At 39.7% G+C, this 19805-nt stretch overlaps 1 protein-coding gene across 1 annotated transcript in view; it reads left to right on the top strand.

Moving 5' to 3' along the window:
- Positions 1 to 19805, top strand: part of insrb (insulin receptor b) — a 58407-nt gene that overhangs the window by 25425 nt on the left and 13177 nt on the right. Inside the window, exons 3-4 of the mRNA XM_087783654.1 lie at positions 16001 to 16206; positions 16288 to 16418. Coding sequence (XP_087639780.1) covers positions 16001 to 16206; positions 16288 to 16418 — 337 coding nt within the window. The remainder of the gene's footprint in view (positions 1 to 16000; positions 16207 to 16287; positions 16419 to 19805) is intronic.

The following is a 19805-nucleotide window of genomic DNA, read 5'->3' as shown; positions in this document are numbered from 1 at the left end:
GTATGTGGAAGGAAAGCAGTTTTTTGTCAAAACTCTGTCGGGAACCACTGATGATATGGAGCCGACTCAGGAGAGAAGGAAGAACAATATATTTATATATTCTACTTGGATTTAACAACAAATCAAACCTTGACAAAAATGTGTTTGATTCCAAACAAAGCTGAAAAACGATGAGCCTGAAAAGCACCAGATCCCACTCCCAAGATAGACGATGAGGTAGCGAGTTATTCTCCGGTGACGACGTATCACCAGGCAGAGTGACGTCCAGCCCAGCTAATATTTAGCATGCCTTGGCTGTAGCCTCTCCTCTGCAGCGTCGGCTGCTTCGGACCCTGGCGATGGCATTGTCGTAACTAAAAAAGGTTCTGCTCCAGTGCTCGGCTTGCAAGCGCGTCAGCCAGACATACTTGACTTCGACACACACTCTGGCATGGTCGGTCCAACAGTGTTTTGTCGGTATTTTGGCAGGAGCTGTGAGCACATGTTTTGGGTATGTGAACTCTGCACATATGTCACAAGGATAGTTGATTTGTGTTATGACACAGATGGACTGGAATCTTGGCTTCGTCTGCTTTTTGATTTGTTTATAGCCACTGGGAACAGTCCAGAAAACACTCCGAAACTAACATTAACACACACTAATGTAATAATATAATAAATAAAAAAATCTTTTAATTAGTTCCTCTGCATTTACTGGTGGTGGCGCTGTAACCTGTTTTTTTAGTGTTCACCTTGCTGAGATTTTCATCGGCTCACTGACAACTTTAGTTCCTTTGGTTACTCCCAAAGCAGGAACGAGGAAGGCCATGGGGAGCACTTGCGAGGTCGACCATCAGTGGAAGTGCGACCCTTGCTGGAAGGGAAGCGAGAGCGACGTACACAAGAGCAGCTTCCATTATAATGCGTTATCATGCTCCACGATGCCGTTAAAGATTTTTTAGCGCTTCGTTCCCCGGGTGGTGATACATTTTAATTTTATTTAACGCGGTCACAAATGAAATTCAATTTTGGTGAGGCGGCAAGAAGGTTACAGCAATTTACAGTTTTTTTTTGTACCAGGATCAAATTTGTCTGCTAAAGATCTCATCCACACAGAACTAGTGTTTTTAGAGCATCTTATAAAGGGAAACTAAAGTAAATACCTAACTATCCAGACTCACTCCCATGTTTTAAATGTTGAAGTCTTCCTCTTCAAGATGCAGTCCCTCATCATGACCATGTTTTCAACGTATTATTTTATAAAGTTCTCCCCCGTCCGAAATCTGGGCGAACGAGAGGTTATGAGAGCGGAGTCCATCATTTTGTAATCAGGATCAGCTCTGTGGATACAACAAGTCTCTCGGAGGTAGAGACTTTGGGGGTTGATGACACGTGGTGACCAACCTCAATTCTTGACCAATCACAGCAGAGTGGGCGTGGTCATCGTAAACAAGATTTCATATTAAAAAAACAGTGTTTTCGCTGGGCAGGCCCTTAAGCACATTGTCTAATGTAATTATTTCAATGGAAAGAGAGTTTTGTACAAATGGACACAAGATACATTTAAGAGACATTTAAATAAACACATCAGTTGACCTTTTAAGTAGTTAAGTACAAATTGGTTTTCTATATATCTGTGTTCTTTATGTTAACTAAGTTTCCTTGAACTTTAATTCAAAAATAAAAATCCAAGCAAAACATTATATGAAGGCAAACATCTGTTGAGCATTTTGGAAACACTGGGTTTTCTTATTGGAAATACATTTTTTAAATGAAGGTTTTTACGTCACTTTGATGTTATTGTTTTTTGTTTGTTTTTTAATAGCGCCACTACAGGTCTGGCATATGTACTACATTACTGTGATTGATTTATTTATCATTTTTCATCACTTTATCTTATCTTAACCAGCTGCAATTTTCATCAAACCAAACTGTCATCGTAAATGTTTTTTGGGAACCTTTTTTTCACTTTTTATTGGAAACCATTAAATATAAGAAACTAACTAACTTGGTATAAGTGAGAGCAGTGTTGACACCGATGGTGATTCACTTGTACGTATCGTTGGCATCAACAAGACACATATTTGTTGGATCAACTGTCTGGAGATACAGAGACTCCATAGTCGGTGGAAAGATGGACGCTGAAGACATGGATGAATGGACCCATGTCACTTTTCTGAACCGCAGTAAACACTCGCATCTTGATGGATGGAGGTCCGGGACAATCTGCTGACTATTTTGTACCGGAAATCTATAGAATACTGTAACTGCGAGCAGAGCATTCACCTTATTTCCTTTTCCTGAGCGCTGCTGAATTCAAACGTCATTATCGTACTGCAATATGTATTTAGAAATGCAAGGTTTTGAAGAATAGGACCTCTGAGAATGTTTTGAATTACATTTGCACACAATCAAGAACAATGTATAAGAATATTGATTTTTATGGATTTTGTGGTGTCAAATGGGTTTTATCCATCAAAGAAATACCTAGAAGCTATTTGCTGCTTTTCCTTTTTTCTTGCCTTTTATACATATGCATTTTTCTAATGTCAATATTTGTTAATTTAACGCAAACGACAAACATTTGTCTAGCTGTGTCCATTAATCTTACGTGTTCTCAGAAGTAGCCTTTAATTTAAAGACTTAACCGCCTCTGAAAAACAGCGTCCAGCACCAGCGTGTCCTCCGGTGAACCCGTCCTTCAGAAGTGGGCAATAGCTGTTGATATCATCCATCAGCAATGCTTTGTTACGATCTTCTGTTAACTGCTCTTTCAAGCGACCGACCGGCTCTCCCCGCAACGCTGATGTAATTAAACTCTCATTCAACTTTTCTAATTTCATTACGCAGGCACACAGGCGCACACAGCTGTCCGTCTAATGTTTTGTGGAAGACAATTCAATCTGTTTTGCAGAAGTGTTGCGTCGCCAAGTGCCATATTTAGCGTCTTGACAGGAAGCTGGCGGCGAATCGCACTAAAAAACCTCAATGGAAGAAATCGTTTGTTTTTATCGAGGAAATGCAATGCAGCACCTGGTGTCGGGTTGCTTTTCGTAAATGGTCGTTTCGGTTAAGAATTGAATTAAATTGGGGTTTAGCTTATTTAGGTTCTTGTCAATGTCAATATCATCTGAAATTATATGGGCTTAGAACCCGTGTGATTTAATTTAAACATAATTCATCCAGTAAAGTAACTGTACGTCAAATGTATAGCTATTGATTCAGATACGAGCATTATATCGAGAAAGGTATTGCCAATATATATGACCAAACACTCCTTTTTTAAAGCTATTAGTTACATTAATACACCCGTGCTAGTCTTATTTATTTGTAATATGTTCATGGTAAAGAAGAAATGGAGAAACAAAAACAATATCTCTATTTATTTAGTTTTATCAAATGTTACCGTCATTCTTGTATATTGTTTTTTTTAAATTCATTCATTCATTGACAACCGCTTTATTCCGGGGTCGCGGGGAGACTGGAGCCGATCCCAGAATCATAGGGCGAGAGGCAGGGGACACCCTGGACAGGACGCCAGTCTGTCGCAGGGCACACAAAGACAGACGACCATTCACACACACTCATACCTATGGACAATTTCCCAAAGTTCTCAATTAACCTCTGTATGTTTTTTAAAATACTTATAATAAAAGGTAATTTAATGTGTATTTTAGGTGCCAGGGAGAAATCTTCAAAAACCTACAATTTGGGGTGACAAAATGATTGTAAAAAACGCATATTAACACCAGTATATTTAGTAGATTAGCACTAATGTGGTTGACATTTAATAGAAGCTACAACAACGTCCCGTTTGTTTCCGATGTTTACTTTGGAGCAGCGAGAGCGAGTAAGCGTTTGATGAGGTAGTTGTCTCTCAACGTCCAAATTATGAAGACACTGTTTACAAAGTGTCTTCGCTCGGGTGCTGGCAAAACATTTGTTACTGTGGGATTGTCGTATGTAGAGAAAACTTGGGCGTTTCTTGGAAGTGCTCTACCCAGCTTTCAAGTGTCGCTTCACACTAGCTAAATCAAACACTGTTTACCAGCGTTTATTCCTCTCTGTCATGATAGTTTATCAGTGCCGTGTTTGTAAATGTGCAGCTGGTTTAAATCTGCACTCGCAATACAACTGACATTTACATTGAACTCTTACTCATAATGTGGGGTTTGATTTTATTTATTTATATCAATCTACTTCTCTATGTGATGTGGCAAAAGCTAGAAATATAATTTGGCGTAATTTTGTTTTATTTTTCGGCTTTCATTCACATTTTATTTTAACTACAGTTCTTGGTTCTATGGTTTATATTCCATTAGTGCGTTAAATAAAACATTTTTTTATATATTTTTCTAAATTTACAATTAACATGCAAATATTCACAGCGTTTGTTAATATTTGTATCGCTATTAAACATCTGGCCCCTAGATGGCAGCAGTCATCGCATCCTCCACAGGGAAAAGAACATTGAAATCCAATGAGATCCAACCAATAACTGAGGACGAGAGGATACAGTCGAATTATTAAAGATGACTTTTGTGCAAACTTCGGTTTCACAGCAAATGAAAGCAGTTACGACTTTGTCAATCATCATGTGGTATTTATATTCTGCAACAAGAGTCAAGAGCTCGGACAATACTAAAAATATATCCTTGTGTCTTAAGTCCCGCAATATATCGTAAAGTTGCTGCTGTTTTGCTATATATATATATATATATAGCAATATTTATATTTATATATATATATATATAAAAAAATATATATATATATATATATATATATATAGTATCTCCTGACTTCTGCCATTACACACCCGTATTCATCACCTTCACTGTTTTGATGATGAGATCGACCTCCACAAGGTTGTCATATTCACAATTTCTATTCATCTTATTATTGTATATAAATGCGTGTTGCTATGGTGCCATCTAAGAGGTATTCAGATTACTCTCCCATTGTGGACTACTGTGTTACATTAACTTTAAAATAAGATGTAACAATACATGATTGTTAATTACTCTATAATTACGATTATAATCATAAAAATCAAAGCTACACTATATTTACCTCTGGATAGAACGTCTGCTCATTTTCCTTTGTGTGCAACCACCCGGTGGCCCAGACTGCCTACCAGAGGGCCTCTGCTCACAACACCTGCGCCCCCAAGGATAAGCAGGGCCTCTTCAGTTCCCCAACACCCATTTTCCCTTCCTAATTCATGTGTTGTATTCCCCTTTCTTTTGTTCTATAGCTCTGTGTACATGTATTATGTATGGGCACACAGGCATACCCATGATACAAACAGGTTCTTCTTTGTGCCGGGGCCGATCCCCAACCAGCGCTCACCCCGCTGTGTAAATCCTGCAGCCAGGGGTTGGTTTTTACATCCAGGCCCCAGAAGGGAAGAGGGCGGTGAGTCTGACGTATATCTGAGGGCCCATCTCCTGTCTGCCGCCCTGCTGTTTGCGTCAGGACTGCAATGCAGCTGTCAATAGCTCGGAAGTAAAAATGTGCTTCCTTTAGCTTTGAGAGATGAGGTGCAACATTGAAAAAATAAATCTAATAAAAATGTATACGTGTGATTTGAATTATGTCAGGGAAATCTTTGGGTCAGAGGTCAGAGCTGAACGAAAGATGCTATTATTGCACATGTTTGTACTGCAGCAGGAAAGGTATTGATTGTAACGTGTTGAAGTTAAGGCAGCTGTGATGCTGACCATCACTTACATAGTTAATCTGGTTTCTGGAGCCTTACTGGACTTGAGGAAGTATTAAAGACCCCCTGAATTTTATTCTCCTGTGTCAATGGTCGATGCTGATTTTTTTTTTAATCCGTCATAGAAGAGGTTGCAACCTTCACTGCCTGCTGTTATCCTCCATACGTGTAAATGCATATGTGTGCTGTTTGTATACTGTAATTCTGCTCGTGCGATGCCGTGAATATGAAATGGGGCAGCAGGCATCTGCACTGCGGCCATCCCACCCCGACCCCTGCACGCAAGCTGCTCCGTTCAGCTGGTTAACGCACACAAACCAGATCAAGTGTTTACTTGATTCTGATTTCAGGAAATGTGGCGCTTTCGATGACGGCTCTCTAAGGGTGTGTAAGACTGTTTAAAAATAAATCTTATATATTATAGGATTTTTGGATTAAAAAATAAAATTATTAATTAATTGTCTGGGAAAGGAAAATATAGTTTTCGTTAATTCAATCGATAATGAATATTAATATATTATATATATAATATATATATTATTGTTTAGGAGTATAATAAAGGAAAATATTTTTGATATAGTTAGTAAAAGATGATTTTTCTCAAACATTTCCATGTGAAATGTTTTATAGTTTCTATCTGACCTTATGAGGGCCACACGTGGCCCCCATTCTCAACTGTGTCCGACATAGAGCAACAAGTGCACGACACGTGTCGAGCAAATGTCGTTGAATATGTTTTTTTTCTCTCTCTCAATAGAGCCAGTGCTCGACTTTGTACCGTAAAGTATAATACTCCTCTTTATAGAAATGTACCGGAGCTATAGCAACGTTGAAATGCTTGTCCTGGTCCTGGTCATGTGGGCCGACTGAACTCATGGGCCCCTGAAATAGAAGGAGCGCAGGAAGGAGGGTGAGAACCAGAGATGGACATGGGCCGCGAGTGAAGTGAGGAAAACACTGTGTGGAAATCCGATACGTGAAAAAGTCCAAAATCTGTGACAATCGGCTCTTTGACAAACATTTTCTCAGTGTTCTCTGAGAACGGGGAAGGAATGGAGAGATACTTAGCCGGTGGATTCATTCCTCTCTTCCCCACTTCCTCCACTCATATGAGAAGATAATGGGCCATTGAAGGCACCAAGACAGATATAATATAATATAATAAACGAGCAGTACTCGATAGTAGAACAACTGCCTAAATGTCCAGTTTAAAGCAGCCATCTATTGTGACGCGTCTTTCAGCAAGACTAATATTTGGTGGTGGAGAAAGTGAAGGGAAATCATTGGGACAGTGATGCAGGCATCATGGTCGTGAGATTGATGTTAACCGACTCCTTCTCTCCATCTCCCCACCTCCATCGTTCTCTCACCCGAACCGTCCTGTCAGCGAAAACCTCCACAATCTTCCTCCTTTTCGAGAGCACCGAGAGTATCCGTTCTTTTACTGGTGATTGCATGAATATGTATTCGTGCACACAGATGCACATTTGGCCTCAACGAGTCCATGAATTGTTTTGAATGCTTTAAAGAAAGTAGCCCATATTGTTCAGCCAGTGCACAATACGACGGTTATTACGAGCTTAAAGTCTCAGCAGTTTGTTTTTTAATGCTAGCACAGTAACGCCTTTTTCTGTATTTTATATAAATCTACCGAAGCTTAAAAATAAAACCTACTTTGCTACTCAAACATTTTTTATTGTGTTTCGCTGAGTCACCGGATTTAAACGTATTATGAATCGCAAAGTAATGATTTCAGCCACGCGTCTCTATAGAGAGTAGAAAACATGAAGCTAAAGGCTTTTCCCCGAAGTATTACCCCTGCCAAGGAGGTAACATTTTCGTTCATGTAAGTAAGTAAGTAATTTTTATTTGTATAGCGCTTTTCCAGACCAGGGTCACAAAGCGCTTAAACAATCAAAACAATACTATGTGTGTTGCATGACTTAACATAACGTATAACTGAACTGAAGTGTTTGTTTGTGTTTTAATCTGGATTAAGTAAAGATCTTACTTCCCTTGTATGGATCCTTTACTGTTGCTACATAAAAACGCTCAGCTATGTCAGAACTACAAAAAAAAATAGTAAAACTTGACTTTGAAAAAGACTATCCATCTAATCACTTAAACAAATCCACTTTCATGGTTTGTGAAAACGTACAAGACAATGTATGTTATTTTAAATTCAACATTAAATACAGGCATAGTTACGTTGTAAAGAGTATCATTAAAAAACGGCTAGGGAATACTAGTAATAACTGAAATACAAAGTACAGAAAATAAGTAAAAATAGTAGTGTTAAGCATTGCTTTTAAGCAATGAGATTTGAATGCATCAGCGCTAACATCCTTGACAGCTTATTGGTCAAATATCGTTAAGTTTTTAGCCAAAATAAATGCACAACACCTGAAAGAAGGATGATTCTGCAGCAAACTTTTTGAGATCGAAACTCGTTGCCTTCTGTGATGTGCGAGCACAAGCCCCGGATCTTACTTCTGCGCTGGGTCCACTGCTCGATAAAACGCCTGGTTAATGAAGTCCCCGCATCATCAGAAGGAAGCGGATTACGTGCACTCTAACTAGCAGAAGTGGTGTGGCCACACCCTGAACAACCATGCGGCGGGCTCTTTAGAGCACGAGCTATAGATCGGCTAAAATGGGGACCAAAATTACAGATGTGGCTCCGAGGAGAAGGATGGTTGATAAAGAGGAATGAGAAAACAAATAGAGTGGTGAACACAGGGATGAAGCGGAAGACGGGCGCGTGTGAAAGAGGAGAGCGAGAGACGAGCAAAATGACGGATATGTTTAGAGGAGACGAGAAGAAAAAAAAAAAAGGCCAGTTGCTCAAAGGTGCCATTAGATGTCAAAGTATCGATCCGCTGTCCGACCCGAGCACCTCTAATGAAATCATTGTGTTTTTCTGTGGAAAAAAAAAAAGATGGTTTCTTCTGCCACATGAGAAGTTACACAATAAGATCTTTTTGGACGTGACCTGGACCGCGGTGGCTTTTAGCACAATAAAGAAAGTAGCTTCAGACAAATGAGGACTTGAGAGTGATCGGAGGAAAATAGCTGTTTGGAGAGTGTGCAGATAATTACTACAGACACTTTTGGTCTGGTCTCATCTCCATGGTAACAGGATGGGCAAAGCAGGGATGGTCAGCACAGAGAGACACAGGCGAGGAAATCAATGAGGAGACAAAGTGTCAAGAATGGCCACAGTTGGTCAACTATATTCATCTTTTAATCTCCGTCCAGACGAGTAAACTCATCGCTGCATATCTGTGGCCGGGTTTCATGGTCTCGTACAGAGATCTGATAGAATGTCGACTGGAAGCCTTTAAAGCTGGCTTGACCTTTGTAGATCCATGTTTAACACACCACATGCTCACAAGTTCTAACGATTACTGGGCCATTCTTGCACACCCTGCAGTTTTCACTTTGCATTTAAACGTGGTTTTAAGACGTATATTTTACCTCGGATTGAGTGCAGGAAGCACCGGTGTCCACCTGCTAAGATGGCGACATTACACTTACATTACTCATTGTTTAAGCTCATCCCACTGTTAAACAGTTTTTATTCATAAGAAGGTTGAACTTTATTGATTAAATTGTTTAAAAAGTTATAGTTTTAAAAATCCATAGTATAAAAATGAAAATTTCCTTTTAAAAAGTTATCAATTTGAATGAATATCTTAATTTTGTTATGTGTGTACATTTGACACATTTCTGAGAGCTCATTAACAGGACAAAGGCACCAGTTTTGTAGAATAGGTGAGCAAAAAATGCCAAACATTCTCAAAACCTAGAGTACTTTAATGTATATAACGGATATAAAAAACATTGAAATTCTCTACCAGTTTATCTCCTTATTTTCCAAGTGTTGTTGAATCAATAAACTAAAAAGGTTTTTAAATTGTGTTAATGTTTTTAGACTGTGGCAGGAAACCCGAGTTTCTCAAGGAAACCCAGGCAGGAATAACAGAAATCCTTCACCACGTTCAATTGGTAGAAAAGAGCCTTGAAAGAGTACCAGTGACGCACGATACTACAATTGCCATAGAAGTTACGGCTAACCAGAAAATAATTGCAAAAATAGCAACATGTTGAAACCGTATTGCATGTAAATGATCAATAAAGTAAAATAACTAATCAGAAAATTAAAAAAAAGCTGCATGAGAAGTTCTTGTTAACCATGTTTCTCCATGATACGATGGGTACTTGATTCACATATCTTCAGGAAACTTCAAACAGTCGTGGTAGAGTTGGCTGTATCTTCTCAGGCCTAGTTTCAAGTCTGCATCTTTAAAAGAAGAAAACCCTAAAGGCTAATAACAAAACGGGCCACAACTATTATCTTTAATAACCAACATGGATGCTGCCCAATAGGCCATATAAACAAATCGGATAATAAGGTTGGATAATGATTAGTGTGCTTTACTAACCTACTGTCACACACACACGTGGTAAATACAGCTCTTTAGGTCGGCTCGCTGCAGCAACATGATCCATTACAGTGTTTCTGAACCTCCTTTGTTCCGCAGTAAATGAACAGGAACTCATCTGTTTATGAATGACTTCTCCAAACACTGGATGTTGAATGGGTGTTTGTGTGAGTCATACTCGGTAAATGTGTACATAGACAGTGATAAGTTTCAAGCGAATCATTGTCTGAATGACGCATCAAGTTTTTTTTTTTTTTTGGTCTAAATTAGCTCCATCAAACAAAGTCACACCTTCGCGACTGTTCCGGGGAGACGTGCGACCATCTGTTTCATGTGCGATCGCTCGTCATGCAGAAGGAATGCGACCGCGGAAGAAGTGCCGAAAGTTTTTTTTGTTTTGGGGGATCAGACTTCGATACGATCCGAGCGAAAGTTCGGTTCATCGGGTTCACTCCTCCGCGAACTTCTCCTCGTCCTTCGTCACGAGTTCTGAATGTAAATGTATCTTGGATGCGGCCCCGGTCACGTCCCGTGTGTTAATCAAAGAGAAGGAATCATGTGGATCGGCGTGTGGGCTCAGCGTCGTCACGTGTGCCGCCGCTTAAACAAATTGACACATAGTTGATCCTTTCTGGTTCGTATGTTAGGAAAAGCCATATCATAATAGCGGCTCTATATCTGTGTCAATAACGGAGCGAGGGAGTGGCCCACGAGAGGGGGGGGGAAAGAAAAGGGTGTGACTGTCTTCTTTTCATCCTTAAATATCTACCTGTGTCACTGAAACATTGTGTATTTCATCGCAACATATACAATATATATTAAAAGATTTTCCCCCCCAAACGTCACCAGGGTTGTCCCCCCGTGCGATCATTTATTGATGGTGTCCTCCTCCCGTGCGACAATCCTTGTTGTCACCATGTGTTTTGGGCAGAAAATGAAAAACACTTAAAGCAGCACTTTTGAAGGACTCCCACCGTGGCCAAAAATAGTAAATGTGAATCCCACAGTGTGTCTGTCACGTATGAGTGTGTGCGTGCTGAACCACACTGTGTGTGTGTGTGTGTGTGTGTGTGTGTGTGTGTGTGTGTGTGTGTGTGTGTGTGTGTGTGTGTGTGTGTGTGTGTGTGTGTGTGGGGGTGTGTGTGTGTGTGTGTGTGTGTGTGTGTGTGTGTGTGTGTGTGTGAACGTGTGTGTTCTCCTGTGTAAATGGCTCAGGGGTTAAAACGTGTTTGTTATTGTTCCCAGCACTTGGCCTGTAGACATCACTGCCAATTAAAGGGGAGGTTTATGTGTTAAGAGCAGGAAGTGTTGCCGTGTGTGTCTGCATGCGATTGGTTGGCCGGCGTTTCCCATGTTCCTTCCCCGGGGACTGAGCAGCCAGGCCTCTTTACTGCCGTGGCCAAATGAAAGGTAAACACAACACACCTTTGATCAGGCTTTTCATTTAAAAAACCTTACTGGAACCCTGTGTGTGTGTGTGTGTGTGTGTGTAGTGAGCAAATTACCCAATGACACAGTGATGTTCACATGCGTGTGTGTTTTGTTTAATGAGAGCTAAGCTTTCCAGCATGGTTCCTCCTCCTCCTCCTCTTGTTGTTGGGAGTGAAATCATTTATCCATCCATGCCTTTTTTTTTTTCCTCCCCCCCCTTCATCCACCCATCCAGGAAAACAAAACATGGCGTTGTATGAATGATAGTGGGAGGGTCCAAGTGGCCTAGAAAGCTACACAGTCCGATGGAGAGATAGTGGCGGAGAGAAAGAGAGAGAGAGGAGAGTGGAATATGAAATGAATGAATGAGAGAGAGCTGAATGGAGCCTCCTCCTGTGGCCGGATGTATACGTTAACTTATGATAAATCACATTTATGGTTTTATTTTTGATGCCACAGCAGCAGATTTGATGTACTGTCAACATTTCCTTCTTAAAGATAAATACTTTTCAAATATTTTTCTTTGATTAGTGGTTTCATTTTGAACAGTTTTTTTGGCAACTTTAATATCTCGGGAGCTGCCAGTGTTTAACTTCCGCTTCAAAACGTGCTTAAGATAAAGACTTGTTTGAGTTTTCTCCGCAACAATTCCTCTCGTCCTGGTGTCACAACAAGACGTTACAGGCGAGCAGTATGGAGGCGTTTGGATGAAAACATGCTCATGCCGTCTGTGGCGACACTTCAGTTTTCACAACAGTTTATGTTCTCGTTATTAAACAGCGGGGGGGAGGAAGAAACAAATATGTGTACCATGAAGTAACAACCGAAGATGTTTGTTGCTAATTTATGGTACATTTAAAATGCCAAACACATGTTAACCTTTAATAAACGGCTTACTTCTTAATTAAGCGTTAATTAATCAGGGATTAAAGTGTTGTTTAGATTGAACTTTACCATCCCACGTAGCCTAGTGGTGCGGCTTCGTAGTTGACCAACATTTTAACAGATTATTCATTTTAACAGAATACATTTTTAAAGGCATACAGTAATTTGCAGATTTAATTTGTGTCTTGCATTTGGAAAAATGGCTTCCTGGTCATTAGAGGAGCTCGCTTAAGAGGAACAGACTTCCAGGTCTATTTCACTTCTCAGTGCAGATTTGCTGACGACAAGAGATGTTTATAAGCCGGTGGACGCTCATAATATGTCGTCTCACTTTTTTGAGGACGCACGAGTCCATGAAATTTGAAAACAACGTTAAGCTTGAGAAGGTCGAGGCTCTGAAGGACGACCAAATGTTGTTATGAAGACTCTGACGCAGGCACAGTCGGATTTCTCTGTAGTTGACGAGACGTTTACAAACTCATTTGTGTTGCTTTTGGCACCAAAACCATGGTAGCTGGTTTAAAAACTTGTTGGTTTGAATCAATGTCATGTAAACAAACACTGTGATCGACCAAAAAACATCACATTCAGACAGAATCTTTGCAGTGTAAAGTGGCTTTAAGATTTTTGTGTTTATCGATTTTAATAACTGGTTATTATGGTGGTAACATACATTTGAATACCTATTTTATTAATGATAATGTGTGTTCCCTAATCTTTAAAACAACAACTTTGTAATATGTACAAGAATAGAAATACTAATTGGCAATATTATAAACGGGACTGAATAATCGACAGTGAATCTGGTTATAACATTGAGCAGAAATATTAACAAATAAAGCTGATCACGTTTAACTTTGTTATGTTATTGGCGACACAACTTGTAAGGGAAGTAGTCGTGTGGATTTTTAAAAAGAATGACTCGAAATCCTCTGTAAAATCTTCTGGTGCTTTTTAGATTATATTCAAGAATTAAAGTGTTTTAAATGGGTAGTTTCGGTGCCACAGATTCAATGGGAAGAATTTGATTTTGTCAAATATTTAATACAGTTGTGAACTATTGCTGTGACTCTGGATCCGATCTGGCCATTTATCTCACCTCACTTGGCTCGACAACTCTGTTGTAATTGACCAAAAGCAGCAGCAGCAGCAGCAGCACTACACGGTCTACCCCTGGCCCTGCTCCCTCCTTGCGTCTGCCCCCTGTCTGCCCCAGCAAATCCAGGGTTAACCCTGGGCGTCTCTTCTCCCTGACATGGTAGTCACCACTGAATGGCTGCCTCCACAGCCAGCGAACGCATTGGCTGGAGCTGAGGGTGGATCTAGTGCTGCAGCCAGACTCTGGCATGGATCATCCGCCGGAGCCGGATCTTGAAGTGTGTGTGTGTGAGGCTGTGGTCACAGTGTGTGTACTCCCTGCAGACATCGGAGGAGGAGGGGGAAGGGGTTTGTTTTCCTCAGTGGGTCAGAGGAGCCAGTGTTGTGCTGCCATTCTTGTCCGCTTGAAGTGCAACAGAAAGTTTATTTTACGGGATTCATTACATTTGTTTCATGCAATTTGAAATCCTACATGTGATCTTTATTATTCAATGAATTAGCTTTTCTACTTCCAGTTGATCTATTTTGAACACAGTTACTGTGTTAAACATTCATGGATACATTTATTAATATAAATGCATGTTAGTTTTACCTTATAAATATCTCATCCGGTAGAAGATAGTTAATGTTTTTGTTAATTAAACCTATGATTTAAAAAAGACAAATTAATGCCAGCATGCTTGTGTATTTTTGCATCAAAATAATACTTTTCAAACCCTCATTTTTGACCAATAGTCCTGATTTTTTCCCCAAAACATTTCGTCTTGTGCAAGTTTATTTAATAAAATTGTAAGTAAGTAATTTTTATTTATATAGCGCTTTTCTAGACCAGGGTCACAAAGCGCTTAAACAATCAAAACAATATTCAATAAAGTATATACTTTAAAGGGCAAAATAAAACTGATAACACAACAGGAATTGTAATTGAAATAATCCGTTTTTCTTTTTAATGAAAAGGTTTGAAATACATTTAAATCAAATAAAAAAATGTATTTAATCACATACACTTTAAGATATTGATTAAAATAAACTGCACGTCTTTAAATGTTTTAGTTGTTGCTGCTCAGATCAAGAAGTATCTGCAAATACAAAGGATTGTTAATGTCATTTAACATCTATCCGTTGTCGATTGTTTCATTTCCCATCGATTAGACGTCTCGCCGACGGCTTGTTATCGGTCAGAGAGTTTGCGGGTCACCCTCCCGGCAACGTGATTTTCAATTAAACTTTTGCTTCCCCTGCACAGCCGCTCATAATGAGCTTTTAGCCTAAAGGTCAGCGCCTGGTCTCGCACGGAGCGTAATGTGGATCCAGCGGGTCAGACGCCGGGCAGTAACGTTGGTTTTATTAGATCATTACACGAGTAAAACCCGATTGCTTGTTCAGTCACGGTGACCTCAGACTCTGTGACCTAATCTCCCGACGGGACAAATATAATGTGATATAAGGGAGTGACGCATATTCTCTAAACCAGCAGCAGCTCAGTGTGTTTCCATGACTCTGTGGACCACCAACTAGTGCTTGAATTCTTAAGTGATTACTGAATACTTTTATTTATATATTTGTATATGTTGTTTTTCCACCTCTGTAATCCTTGTCATCTTTTTTCAGTGTATTTATTTGGTCTGTCTTTCTTTTGTCACATTAATCATTTCATATTTGTGTATAATTTTGAATTAGTATTATACATTTCTACATTTTTTTGTGGGGTTTTAGGGTTTTTAATTTTTTCAAACTATAGTATTTTCGCATTATTAATTTACTATTTTTCTTTATGCCTTCTTGTTTCATCCCAGATATATTATTCAGTCCATATTTTAACTTTGCATGATTCCATTTTCAAATAAGTTTAGAAACAGTTTGTCTGTCCTACCAAAGATCTTATCTTCAATCTCTCTTAAATCACATGTGTCAAACTCAAGACTCGCAAAGTTATTTTATGTGGCCCTCCGCACTCAAAATCAAAGTAGATATAAATTCATGTTGATATTTGGATGTTAAAGATAATAAAATAATAGAGATGTAATGAAAGATAAGATAATAGAGTGAGGGAAGGAAAATTGATAAAGGAAAACAAAAATACAGATAATTAAGATTAATCTCAAGCTTTCTAGAGCAGTGGTTCTTAACCTGTGTTCGATCAAACCCTAGGGGTTCAATATTTGATTTTTCACTAAAGAGGGGTTCGGTGAATGCACATATGAAACTGGTGGGGTTCGGTACCTCCAACAAGGTTAAGAACTACTGTTCTAGAGCGACGAAAACGATATCAAAATCTATATTTCACTAGGTTAATGTGGTTTATACCTAATAATAACCTTGACTGTCTAAAGGTTTTGGCCCCTCGTGTGCTTTAAATGATTCATTGCATTCATTATATTCGATCTCTGAAAGGCATTGAAAGTGTCTCAACCGTTGTTTTTCTTCTCTCTCCACCTTCCAGTGTGTCCCGACTGCAAGCACGGTGCGTGCAACCCCGAGGGTCAGTGCTGCCACGAGCAGTGCTTGGGCGGATGTTCTGAGCCGGGACTCGCCAGCAGCTGCGTGGCCTGCAGGAACCTCCAGCACGGAAATACCTGCTTGGAAAAGTGCCCTCCTGGATACTACGTGTTCAGAGGTTGGCGTTGTGTGAGCTTTTCCTTCTGTCAGGTGAGTTTTTTTAAAAAGTGGCGATGAATTTAAAAAGTGTGATTGAATCGATGCTGATTTTCTGTCTCTCGCTTTTCTCAGGAACTACACAATGAATGTAAAGAGACCAAGAAGAGGAACGAGGGCCGTGAGTCCGGTTGTGCTGAATACGTCATCCATAAAGGCGGCTGCATTCAAGAGTGCCCGTCCGGATACACGATAAACACCTCAACGTACGTCTGCCTCTCAAACACACACTTACACACACACACACACTTACACACTGATTTCACTGTCAACATCATGGGGTGTCGATGCTGGTCATCTATAGACGATCCTACAGCTTCAGCGGCTCAGACTCACTGAATCTCATTGTACGAAGAAAGATTTGGAAAGTGATCAAGCAGAATCGAGGATCAAGTGTTGTTCCCGCAACACCTAATCTCTTCCCGTGTGATTAGGGGGAAAATCGCCGCTAAGCAGAAATTAATGAAAAAACATTCACACCTGCTCGGATTTTAGGTCGGCTCCAAAATGCCGACGAGTCTTTTTTCCATTAAGTACTTTCTATTATTGACCTTTTGGAGTCAGCAATCGATCATTTCGAAGGATCCTAAAGATGTTCTCTTCAGCTTCTGCGAGGACTTTTCAAGGGAAAAATCATTTTAGTGTATAAATAATTGACCTGGCATGTGGGGGCTGGACTGTATATTTTTTAACATATATATTTAATGGGGATACGTTGGGTGATTTGGCCGGAGACCCGGGTCCGCAACCATCCGTCTGTTTTTAACTGTTGGTTGACTTCAACCCAAGGCTTATAAAAACAATAGCAAAACCTGTTAACGGCTCACAGGCACTCCTAGAACCGAAGTCACATCCAGGTAACTACACATTTAGTAAGTAGTAAGTAAGTCATTTTTATTTGTATAGCGCTTTTCCAGACCAGGGTCACAAAGCGCTTAAACAATCAAAACAATACTCAATAAAGTATATACTTTAAAGGGCAAGATAAAACTGATAACACAACAGGAGTTCCAGAAGATCAAGGATTTAGTGCATACTCGTATAACAAAAACTGTTAAAAAATGGTGTATATGGCGGGACTTATTTCTCCATGGTGCCATAAGTACAACACTTCACTTATCGGGCCCAACGGTTCTTATTTTTGACTCCGTAAACAAAGGTGCACTGGGTCGCGATAATGTGGCGGTTTGGCAGCCCACGGCCAATTATTATCCTATTGAAAGGATTGTTCATTCGGGACCCCGGATAAAGTTTGCAATCTGTCTGGGACTTGTTTACTTAGTCTGGTTGAGTGGTTTAAAATGTGATTACTTCATGTGAAACAATCAGTGTTGTGAAACGTAATTTGGGTTTTCTGGAGTCCGTCGCCAGGATTTCATGTGACCTGAACCCTCAAGTACTTCACGGTTGACGTTGTGTGTGTGAGAGGTTTTGGTCGTTGGTCTGGGATATCAAATGAACTTTCAGATGAAATCCTTAGTTAGTATTTTGACTGTTTGAATCAACTTTAAAAGCAGTGGAACCCTTGACTCCCTAAGAACCCGGTTAGCCATTTGTTTTCTTTTCCGGACCACATCTCACATTGTGTCGACTCACAGTTACAACACAGTTTTTTTTATTTCTTCTTGCCCGGTTTGTGATGAGGCCGAACTCGTCATCAGTTCACTGAGTCGCATAATCCTTACAAAATCACTATAATTTGTTGTAACTACCGACCATTTATCAGCACCTGTGTTAATACAAGTGAATTTACAACCTCATTGGCACCAAACGGACCCGAAGAAATGTGTGCGTGTTTGTGGGGAGAAAATAATCCAATGGGAATGTGAACCATTATAGAGCCATAATGTACACGATTATCTTCAAAATCTTGAATATAACAATAAACACAATACAACTCAAAAAGATTTTACATCCTGTTACTTAAAACAGCTCGTTCATACTTCACTGTGTGTGTTGTCAAAGTCAGCTGACGTGGGCAACCTTTTAAATTAGTTTATCTATTTTAGCATAGTTACAGTGTTAAACATTTATAAATGCATTTGCTTTGAACTGCAGTTGAACCAGATGTATGTCAGTAATACATTATAAATATCACATCTGGCAAGATTCACTTGCAGGGTTGGACCTTGATTTTTGTTTTCCTCGTCTTAAAATAATATAATAAATAAAAAACTGTATTAGCTAATTAAGAAACACCTTTTTATTCCAAATTTATTACTAAAATGGGAAAGCGGGTGGTGGTGAAACTCACTTGCACAACAGAAATAATAACAAATAGAAACAGGAGCTCTAGGGCTCAGCTCCTTCTGCACCGTATAAAGAGACAAATCTATGGGTCCAGATTGTAAATCCGGAGACTACCAAAATCAGGATTTCCCTGAAAAATAATTGAAATTTTTAACCCTGTTTTTTAAAACAAACTCATCCTTCATTGTGAAAAGCAGTCAATAGAAGCATACATTTTTTTTAATGATTTATTAACTTTATTTAATAAACCTTTACCTGCTTTTTTTATATATGTGGTGAGAAATCTGTTCAAATATCCGACAATAATGTTTAAAGATGTCTTGTCGGCAGATACACTTTCCAAATGCATTTAGTTGTTTTACGTGGGTGCTGAGGTGGGAGGAACGAGTTTTCCTCGTACATTGTTCGCCTGCGGGGATAACAGGTGATTAGACAAGAAGGAACATTGCATTAAGTGTCAGTCATGTACCTTCGGGTGTGCGATTGAAGGCGACCTTTGTAGGGTCAGGTTATGCAACGTCCTAATGGGGAACGAAATCGTTCTTTGACGACTATATATTTCCACAGGATTGACATCAGCACCTCGGAACCACTGAGTTGTTGTCACATTATCCAACGGAAATGTCATTTTCTATAAATGTTGAGTCTGGACACATTAAAAGGGTTAAAATACTCTGGCATTTTTTTTGGGCCTTCCCTGAACCGCCACCCGCGCCCGATACTCAGCTGCGGCCGCTGTTCCGGATGGTTCCAGCAGACCCTGCAGCCGAAGTCACCGGGTTCAGCCACACGAATAAACAGCGTCTCTTTAAAAACCTGCTGCTGGTCTCAGTCCGTCTGCCTCTGTGTCTGTGTTTTCTGCTACAACTGCCCAAAACACTCTTTCTACACTGCAACTAGAGCGTTACTTCAAAAAAAAATTGAATCCATGTTTTTCCTTGTGGGGAGAAAGAAAAAAGAAAAAGTTCGCTCGTCACTTTTGTTTCACGTAGTTTTTCCACTCCCTCACGGGTCAATCACTGGAAATATTGAATCAGCCTCCGATTTGTGTCAATAATTAAAGCTAAAAAAAAAAGAATCAAAGAGGAGTCTAGTCAGTTCCCTGTGTGTTGCTTTGACCTAGAGGTTCTCATGCTTTTTTCACAAGGGAAGGCAGAAACAAAATGACCAAAACATCATTCCTAATAAGAAGATAAAAGCCAAAACACATTGTTTTCTCTCTCATATGTTTGTTTTCCAATTTCATGAATGGCAGATTAGCAGCGCTTGGGCAGGTCGAGCACAATGGGGAAGTTGTATAAAGGCTTTCATATATCATTAATCCTTCTTTCGCTGCTGTTTGT

Source organism: Callionymus lyra, chromosome 2 (assembly GCF_982586985.1).
Source record: "Callionymus lyra chromosome 2, fCalLyr1.hap1.1, whole genome shotgun sequence".
NCBI lineage: Eukaryota > Metazoa > Chordata > Actinopteri > Syngnathiformes > Callionymidae > Callionymus > Callionymus lyra.
Note: the sequence above shows the minus strand (reverse complement) of the source record. Positions and strands in the feature narration are given on the sequence as shown.